This window comes from Phycodurus eques, chromosome 20 (assembly GCF_024500275.1).
Source record: "Phycodurus eques isolate BA_2022a chromosome 20, UOR_Pequ_1.1, whole genome shotgun sequence".
Classification (NCBI taxonomy): domain Eukaryota; kingdom Metazoa; phylum Chordata; class Actinopteri; order Syngnathiformes; family Syngnathidae; genus Phycodurus; species Phycodurus eques.
In genome coordinates, this window is record NC_084544.1 from 12,683,666 (window position 1) to 12,693,457 (window position 9,792).

At 39.4% G+C, this 9,792-nt stretch overlaps 1 protein-coding gene across 1 annotated transcript; it reads left to right on the plus strand.

Moving 5' to 3' along the window:
* Window positions 1-2: 2 nt before the first annotated feature.
* Window positions 3-9,792, plus strand: csnk2b (casein kinase 2, beta polypeptide). Its single transcript, XM_061665241.1, has 7 exons — window positions 3-129; window positions 593-674; window positions 1,377-1,479; window positions 3,085-3,200; window positions 4,551-4,626; window positions 5,257-5,446; window positions 7,796-9,792. The coding sequence occupies exons 2-7, from the start codon at window positions 603-605 to the stop codon at window positions 7,884-7,886; spliced, it is 648 nt and encodes a 215-aa protein (XP_061521225.1). The 5' UTR covers window positions 3-129; window positions 593-602; the 3' UTR covers window positions 7,887-9,792.

Sequence of the window (9,792 nt, forward strand, 5' to 3'; positions counted from 1 at the left end):
TGCGCCGGAAGTAGAGGAAGAATCTCCTGAGCTGAGCTGGTGTCCATTTTATTTACGCCCGATAGCTTGCTACATTGTTTTGAGCATTCGAATTTTTCAGCTGCATAAAAAAAAACAGTACAAAACTGGGTAAGCTCATACAAATTGTTACACAGCTGTCCCGAAGGGTTGAAAAACGTAGTCATACATTAACGCCACTGACTAAAGCTTTTCCGTGTTCTGTAAGGATGCGCCGTATTGATTGAGCTCTAGTTGCTTGTTCGTTTTAGCATGACTAGCTAGCGATGGCTATAAAAATAATAATAATACACTGCAGTGTGGAACTGCGTTATAAATTCAAGATCAGATGCTAAAGTACATTTTGACGGGACCTCCGAGTATGTTGTTCTTGCTACAATAGAGAGTTGTTGATTAAAGTGGCTAAAACATACCTAACTCGTCTGTTAGCTTAGCATTAAGCTTGGGCTCGTCGGCATTTCTGAAATAACATTTTACAGGTTTTTAATTCAACCTTATTTGTGTTGCTTTAGTACGGTGTATTCCAATAACTTTGAAGACATTGCGATCGTGTATCTAACGGTTACACTTGTAGGTTTTCAGAGATGAGCAGTTCAGAAGAAGTGTCGTGGATCTCTTGGTTCTGCGGATTAAGGGGGAATGAATTTTTCTGTGAGGTACGATTCTTCCACCTAACATATCTGTTAACATCTCCAGTACACCATTTCATACATGTTACGAACTTAAATGCAACGGTAAGTGCACTTTAAAGTGGCATTTACAGAATGGGTGGGCAGGTTCTACACTTGACAGGATTGAGATTTCAGGACAAACATTTAATCAAAAATGCAGCTTCCACAAATATAATTGATTGAGTAAATTAACAATAGTTGAAATGATCGGGTTTGCAGTGGTTTAGAACGAAGTCATCATCATGTAGAGGGCTGTTTGTGTAAATATTAGAAACCTCACTCTGCAGTGCCGTTGTACAACTCTGCAATTTCAACCACAATGATAAACATACGGTATTGTTGGATAAATCAATAGCATTAAAAGTGTCATTCAAATATTAGGGTTATTATCATTGTGAAGTTAAAATATTCATCCAGCTTCTTGATCTCAAGATTTTTGTAGGCATCTCATGAATGTCTGATAAGTCTGTCTCACTTTTCGAATGATTCCTTCACCGCTATTGACATTGCAATCTTGGGTTTCTGATAAAACATTACAAGAAAAAAGTTAAACATATTAAATTTTACTCAACTGCAAACTAAGACTATACGATATACACTACCAATGGAAATAGAATGTAAATCTCATAAATTCTTTGTCTCAGTTAACTTCTGACCTAATGATCGGTGTTTGCATTTGGTTGACAGGTGGATGAGGACTATATCCAGGACAAATTCAACTTGACAGGCCTCAATGAGCAAGTTCCCCACTACCGCCAGGCTCTAGACATGATTCTGGACCTTGAACCAGGTGTGTAATTTACATATCCATACATAATATTATTGTGTGAAATTAATGGAATACCTTTCATTACCTTGTATTTGACAAGTGTAGTTTAGGACACACTACTGACAAGTAATCCTTTTATAAACTGTCTGGGTTTGGTTGTATTCTGATGAAAACATTGAGAAAGCATTATATTGTCACTGTCAGGTGGAAACCCCAGATATGGACAATTTCATATTTTCTTTCACAAATCGATACTATTGGTCTGTCCCCACGCCTTGTATTATTTTTACGCATTGTTAATCAATTTAAAGTATTGAAAATAGCTTGAGAAGAAATCTTGAATATATGACCTGCCTGAGAAGTGTCACAAAACTCTGCCTCTTCCTCATTTCGCGGGAGCCGTGCGACATTACATTATGTCGCCTCAAGATTGAAAGTCTGGGTGTTTTTTGGGACAATAAGGAGAACTAGATAGGTTAGACCATTAGACACATTTGAGGATGCCTATTTTGTTAATGGATAGCTGTAATGCTTCGTAGAAAAAGGTTTTCGTGCAGATTCATTTCCACCTATTACACAGCTTAGTGAGCTCATTTTTGTATTTACTTGATCACGAAAGGCCCTAAGGCCTGTGGCAAACTGAGCGCATCCAATGCAACGAAAGTTGAACAGAGAGAAAATCTTATTCGGCAACTTTTCGCTCTTTATTAAACAACAAAAATATGCTGCGATTTTTAAGCGGGAAACTGATTGCAATAAAGACAGGAAATGGGATATTTTGAGAGGCTGTTGGGGATAACTTCCATGCCTTTCGGCGACAGAGACTGACTGCTCTTTGCTTTCTAGCCACAGGTAAATTATAAATATAGTTAACCCATTCACTAATAGCTGTTTTCAAAGCAGAACTCTTGTCAAAATAGAGTATTTTGACTGAGCTTTCAAAACCAACAGACTACTGTGTTGTTCTGTGACAGTATAAGCAGTAGGAAGAGTAGATTTGCTTCTTTTACTAGAAAGTTTATTTGTAGCATTTTCCGTTCTGCAGTAATCAGCAGGAGAATATGGTGTAGTTTCACCAACAACAATTGTTTCTGACCAATAAACTGAGAAAACCTTTCTTTTTGTGAAAGGAAACGTCATTGAAGATTTTAGATAGCCCATATGTGGAAATGCAAGTACAAATGGTTGTTTGTGTACATGTGCCCTGTGATTGACTGGTGACCAGTCCACGGTGTACCCCTTGCCTTGCACAAAGTCAGCTGAGATAGCCTCCAGCTCACCTGTGATTCTAAGGACATGTAGAATAGAAAATGGGTGGTGGCACTTATTGCACTTGCAGTACTCCATCAGTATTCAATTAACGGACTGCATTTCAATCTGCGTATAGATCGACAGAATAAAGTATAACATGAGCAGAGGAAAAAAATAACTATTTTGATGTTTCGATTTTATGATCGTTTGCTCAGCTCTTGAAGTAAGCAGCGTAGTATGTAAAGATATTTTTTTTTACTCCCTGTTTGTCCTCCTGTGTATCTTTCGAGCCTGTAACATTTCTCCCATATTGGAGTACTGTGAATAGCATAGTACTGTCAGTCTCCTATTGTACCTCTTCCAATGCGCCTGCAGATGAGGAGCTGGAGGACAATCCCAACCAGAGTGACCTGATCGAGCAGGCGGCTGAGATGCTGTACGGCCTCATCCACGCACGCTACATCCTCACCAACCGAGGCATTGCACAGATGGTAGGTGCCGGCTACGTCGGCGAAATCCACTGCTGCCGCCACACCAACAAGCCCATTTTTCCACTTTGTCCTTCTCAATGAGATGTTGTGCCATGGTAACAGTTCTTTTGTAATAGAATTACGTGATTTTAGTCGTGATAACGTGATTTCACTAGTAACGTTATTTCTCAGGGACGACTGGATGGAATTGGCTGAAACTTGTGATGCATCTACTTATAACTCTATTATGTGCAACTATGAAGTTTGGTGCTACACAGTTGAGTTTTCTTGATGCCATAGATGCCTGAAGTTGTAAGAACCCCCACAAAGATAGTCTTTCGTACCCTTGACAATAAGATCTCGGGGAAATAGTAATTATAAATGGTCGAAAATTCTTATTTGGACTTAGGAAGGTGTCATGCAAAAGCTGTGAATCTTTAAATCTGTTATCTTGAGTAGATAGTACAGTAAGATAATTTAAGGGAAGCCCCATGTTTGGTTTTACGTCAGCCCCGAGGACGTAGGATTTGAAAGTACAGGTGTACACTTTAGTGTTGTAACACTCGGGACTGGTGTTGGTCTCGAGACCACATTTTGAAGGTCTTGGTCTTGTCTCGGACTCTACTCCCAAAAGTCTTAGGGTTAGGGTTAGGGTTAGGGTTAGGTCCTAAGTGTTCTCTGTCAATTGACTGTCTGTTGTCATACTAGAGCGGCTCCAACTACCGGAGACAAATTCCTTGTGTGTTTTTTGGACATACTAGGCAAATAAAGATGATTCTGATTCTGAATACAGTCACTGATGGTGTAGTGGTACACTCGCCTGACTTTGGTGCATGCAGCGTGGGTTCAGTTTCCACTCAGTGACGGTGAGAATGTGAGTGCGAATGGTTGTCCGTGTCTATGTGCCCTGCGACTGACTAGCGACCAGTTCGGGGTGTAGTCCGCCTTTCGCCCGAAGTCAGCTGGGATAGGCTCCAGCGTCCCGCGACCCTAACCAGGATAAGCGGTGTTGAAAATGGAATGGAATGGAATGATTCTGAATAGGTCATGTACTTTAGTCATCAATTATGATTGAGGATTTTAGAGCCGTTTGAAGTGCTCACTCCATTTTTAAGTTTAGTTTTTTTTAGAAAATTCCATCAAGATTGTAGCCACTTGTCACGTTGCTAATGGCAGCTCTGAGAAGACAATGGCTGAGAGGAAGTGAGAGGTACACCAAATCAATTCTGACCGTGGCTTTCATAAGATCTTTGGATACATGTATTGTACTTGATGGCGGTAAACTTACATGACTTTTTGCTAAATAGTGACCTTACATTCCATCACAGTAACTGATTTTGTTGTTTATTTAAATATGTCCTCTTGATTTAGTTGGAGAAGTATCAGCAGGGTGACTTTGGCTACTGTCCTCGCGTCTATTGTGAGAATCAGACTATGCTTCCCATCGGTGAGTAAACAAAATCAATGATTTAATATAGTATAATTAGAAATGAAATAATATTTCAGATGAGTGTTGATTTACTTTCTTTATTATTCAAAGTAAAACGTATTGCAATGTTTTGGTAAATCTATGGGGGCCCTCAGTACCGACAGGTTTTCGAGGTTACGAGCGGTGCACAATGGACTTGTTTGCGCATGCAGCGTAAGAATATGTTGTAACACGGCACAAATGGGAACGGTCAGTTAGCGCTATTCTTACTGTTTTGACATTTGATTGTTTTACATTTATGACCCAGAAGTGATTTTTATATATATATATATATATATATATATATATATATACACACACACACACACACACACACATACACACACACACACACACACACACACACACCCCCCCATGTACTGTAATTTTGACTTCACTTCTGCGTTAGTGTCGCTTAGTGAAAGAATACAGCTAGTTCTGATGTACAAATTGGAATTAAGTCTCCACTGTAGAAGACAAACTCCATCATAAACAAAAAATTGAAAATTGAACAGCTAGTCAGGAGTTTTTCCAATCGCAGGGTTACCTTGTCAGATGTAGAATGCATCAGGTAAAATTTCTGCGTTTTATTGTCTTTGTCCTCCACAGGCCTGTCAGACATCCCAGGAGAGGCCATGGTGAAGCTCTACTGCCCTAAATGCATGGATGTCTACACACCCAAATCCTCCAGGCACCACCACACAGACGGAGCCTACTTTGGCACCGGCTTCCCGCACATGCTCTTCATGGTTCATCCCGAGAACAGGCCCAAGAGGCCCGCCAATCAGTTTGTCCCAAGGTTGGTATATTGACTACCTCAATGCAATTTACCTGCTGTTGTAAGTAATAAATGTAAATAAAAAATATATATATGCAAGTAGTGTATAGTATTCCCTCGCAATTCATGACAGATAGGGACCAAGCCCTGCTGCGAATATCAAAAACCTGCGAGTAAGCGATTATTGCTTTGGCCTGAGCACAAATACAGCGATTCGGTGAGTTTTTCAACGAATAACAGAGGTTAAATTGCAAAAACATCCACAAATGTGTGAATGAATATGCGACGGTTCATTGTAACAAAGGAAAGCAAAGCAAATTTATTTATATAGCACATTTCATACACAAGGTAACTCAATGTGCTTTACATGATTAAAAGCATTTCAAAACAAAGAAAAAAAACTGCTTATAAATATTTAAAACAAAGAGGGAAAAAAACAACACTAACAGAAATACGTGTCTAATATTAAAGCAAGCCAGATAACTCAGTCAGCCCGTAGCCATCTAAATATATCAGTAGTACAATTTCCACTGAATGTAGAAATGTTTGCATCTAGTTTTAAAAGCAAATGAGACCGCTTGCTGTGAGCGACACTGAAGCAGGTTAATCATACTGCTGCCGTATTCAAATGGTGGCATCTGCTCGAATAAACGCAGTGCTGTTTACCGCTGCCTGCATTTCCTCGTTTTAAGACATTACCATAAAATTTGGTCTATTGAGCACACTGGTATCCAGTGTTCCTCTGAAATGATTCACTGTGTTAGGTGCACACGCTGAATAAAAGCTACACTTCAAAGAACTTATTTCTTTTTTTGCACATAAATAGCACATATTAAACAGACAAATGTGAGCGAAAACAAAAACGATCCTCGATTCATTTACTCCTCGTTCATGCCGCGGCCTTGTTGCCTTTTTCAATGGCCATGTCGATAGTGTTGAACGTGAAAGCTGCATCTTGGGTGTTATGTCACGTTTTCAGCATGGCGAGGGTGTGTGCTTGAGCAAAGCGGAGGAAACAACCGATCCAAATCTCAGTCAACATTGCAATATGGAGCTCATAAATAAAAAAAATTAAAAAGAAGAACAGTAAGCACAATTTTGGCGAGTTAAAAAGAAGCTAAGAAGAGAAAGTGGCACGCATGGGAGGTGGAAAATCCGCACATAAGCCACATCATAGTTTGAGGCGCCGGGGTCAAAACTAACGGGGAAAAAAGTCTAGGCTTGATGTCGGAATTTTATGGTAACGTAAATATACGCCTCCTTTTTAAAAACATAAAGGCAGGTGTAGCTTACATACAGTATGAGGATGCCAAAACAAGGGAACACTTAGTTCCTCTTCCATTACTGCCTTAATGAAAGGAACTAAGACTAAAGGGCACCCTTCTCCATCGACCAGTCCACCCAATGTTAGGTATTTCTTGCTACTCCTTCACGCTAGCATTTGCACCAATAAATGCCTCTTCTAAAAATCAACACTAAATGATTAACACCCTGGACTTTATGCACTTAAAAGACTACCAGCCACAATTGTAAGAAAAAATGGGTACAGGAGGATCCTTTACTGAGAGAGGAGTACCCGACTGATGTGGATTTTTTATTATTTTTTTTAGACCAATTCTGATCTATACCAATTCAGTATAAAATTCTGAAAAAAACAATTAATTTGCCAATTAATTCAAAAAAATGTACAATGAATACTTTTTTTTTAATCCCTTAATGCTTACAACGACCAATTGCCGATTTGAAAAGGGCGTATATCGGCCGATTAATCGGTTAAGCACTACAAATTACCTTTAAATGCAATCTCTTATGTGCTCAAATCTTTAGAATGTACAAATTCCTATTGTCTAATTTTAACAATGAAGCACACTTTGACACAGGCATCTTAATTGTTATCAATTTAGTGCCCCGCTACGCTTGTGAATTTACTAATGCAATCACCAGTGTGATTTTCTTGAATATATATCTTTGCCCCACCCCAAAAGAAAATCCATTGGGGTGAGGTGTGGTGGTCGGAAGTCAAGTGATCACTGTATTTTGAAATACTAAACAATAGTTGCGTTAAGCCAGGCTAACATCAGCCTTTGTCCCAAGTTTATTGCTGTCCCAACACCCAAATGATGATGTTGTCAGGAGACATCAAACATGAGAATTCCACGGTGAAAGGAGGGAACACTCCCTCCCTAAGAGCAAATACAATGCACTACACAGTTTGAAGCGCCCCATCAATTTGAATCGTAATGCTTTTGTTGCATCTTGTCAGCTTTGTTTGAAGCTTTTGTCCAGCGCATTTTATTTGTCACTTGGCCAAACCAAACAAGTTTCGTCCAATACTAGAGGATGTTTGTCGCCCTCTCTCTCTCTCTCCAGGCTGTACGGGTTCAAGATCCACCCGATGGCCTACCAGCTCCAGCTGCAAGCAGCCTCCAGCTTCAAGAGCCCCGTTAAGGCCATCCGCTAGCGGACCGGTCAAGAGAGACAAGATGACAAAGAATATTGACAAAAAAAAAAAAAGGCGAGGGTGGGGGTCACCTGTGTTTTCCAAAAGCTACACAAGTGACACCTCCCCACTCTGGAGACTGTATTATTTTGGGGTTTAGATTAGAGCAAATGAAAGCAACAATATTAATAATAATAATGATGATTCTAAGGGTGAGCCAGACAGCCATAGTCTTCATCACATAAATGTATACCCAACCTCCCCTCTGTGAAGACATACACATATACTACTCACACAAAGTTAGGGATGTTGGGCTTTCGAGTGAAATTGCAGGATGAACTTAAAAAGCATTATGACCTTTACAGTTGAATTTAATTTCAGCGTTTCTCACCTTTTGAATGCACATTCAATTGTTCAGTATTTCAGTACTTTTTGTACAACTTAACTGTTTTTCTAACAAGGAGATCAATGCCAAAAGATGTCAACTTCAATCAATTAAACTTTTTTTTTTTTTTATAGCACTTTTAGTCCATAAAATGCAACTCGGTGTTTTACATGTATTAAACTCTATGCCTTTCTGTGACTCTGGTCTCATGATGTCAAAATGAACTGCTTGAAGAAGAGGACTATTTAAATACCAATTCACATGAAACCAGGAAATGTATTGGTCAATTTATCAATCAAACATTTTGACTTTCAGCTCCTTGTTAGAGAACAGTACTGAAACATTGAACATTTGGGTGTGTATTTCAAAGTTCAAACTGGGTCAAATTAAGTTCACCTGTAAAAGTTTAAGCGCATATTAGGATCATCTTAAAGTTTCACCCAAAAGTTGAATACCCCTAACTATTTGTGGTTATATTTGGTATCCCACACACTCTCCTGACCAAACTGACAAGTGACAAAAATGAATGATTTTCAGATAATTTAGAAAAGGCAGCGGTATTTTGCAGTTTGCTAAAGAGAGTCACTGGAATTCTGCACCATCTCCCCAATAAACCCACAAACATGGCTGCCAGCAACTTAAACGCAGTACAGTAACTGATTAATTTTTTCTGTAATGCTGGTTCACACAAATGTTTGCTGTTTTGGTGTCAAAACAAAGCGTCTGCCTACAGAGAGAGTGCGTTTCTACTCTTAGGGAAAACAGGAAACAGATTAAGCTAGCAGTCTGTAAATGACAATTGTTCTGTAAGATGTCCTTGGTAGCAGTAGGCCTAGCTGCGCCAAACCTCCCACCCCTCCATTTATCTCGTCATAGTTTGCATTGGTTGACTTTTTTTCTTTGTTCGTTTATATGAAGCCACCATTTAGCATAACTTGTGGAAACCAGCTAGAAATTGCCTGCACAAGCAGCCTAGATAACACTTCACATCGGGTCCTGTCTTTAATTTCATTTGCTAAACAAATTGTGCAGAGTGAATTTAAATATAGCCTACAAATCAACAACCCGGATCTATTGCTGATACAAAGTTCCGTGCTTGCTCTTTCTGCTGGTTTCCAGTCTTTGTGCTGGGCTCGGAGCCATCTGTGAACATTAGCTTCATGTCTAACTTACAAACATCACGATGTTTTTCAACATATTCATCTTCTGAATAAATAGCCCTTTTTCCCCCCCAAAAAATTATCATCATAAAGACACTGCAGCACAGCACTGATTTCACTGCTGCAACTCGTTTTTAGGTTCCGCAACAGCCAAGACCACCAGCTGTCATTGTAGTTTCTTTGTAAAACAGTGAGGCAGACGCTGTTTGTTTCCTCTCCTCGCTCTTTGTTTTTCCCGTTGTTGGAGTTTTTTAGTTCACTACACACAAGTGAATCTGTATTTATGTGTCCACAGTTTTAACTCCTGTTTGTTTTTCTCTGCTACTTGGGAAGGGTCAGCCAGATTCAGAAATCTCAATAAAAGTTGATTCTTCTTTTCCTA

Bases quoted from the DNA above. Each gene is read 5' to 3' on its own strand.
- csnk2b (XM_061665241.1), top strand. From the start codon at position 603: ATGAGCAGTTCAGAAGAAGTGTCGTGGATCTCTTGGTTCTGCGGATTA. The intron at 675-1,376 runs GTACGATTCTTC...TTTGGTTGACAG, and splicing joins GGAATGAATTTTTCTGTGAG to GTGGATGAGGACTATATCCA. The intron at 5,447-7,795 runs GTTGGTATATTG...CTCTCTCTCCAG, and splicing joins GCCAATCAGTTTGTCCCAAG to GCTGTACGGGTTCAAGATCC.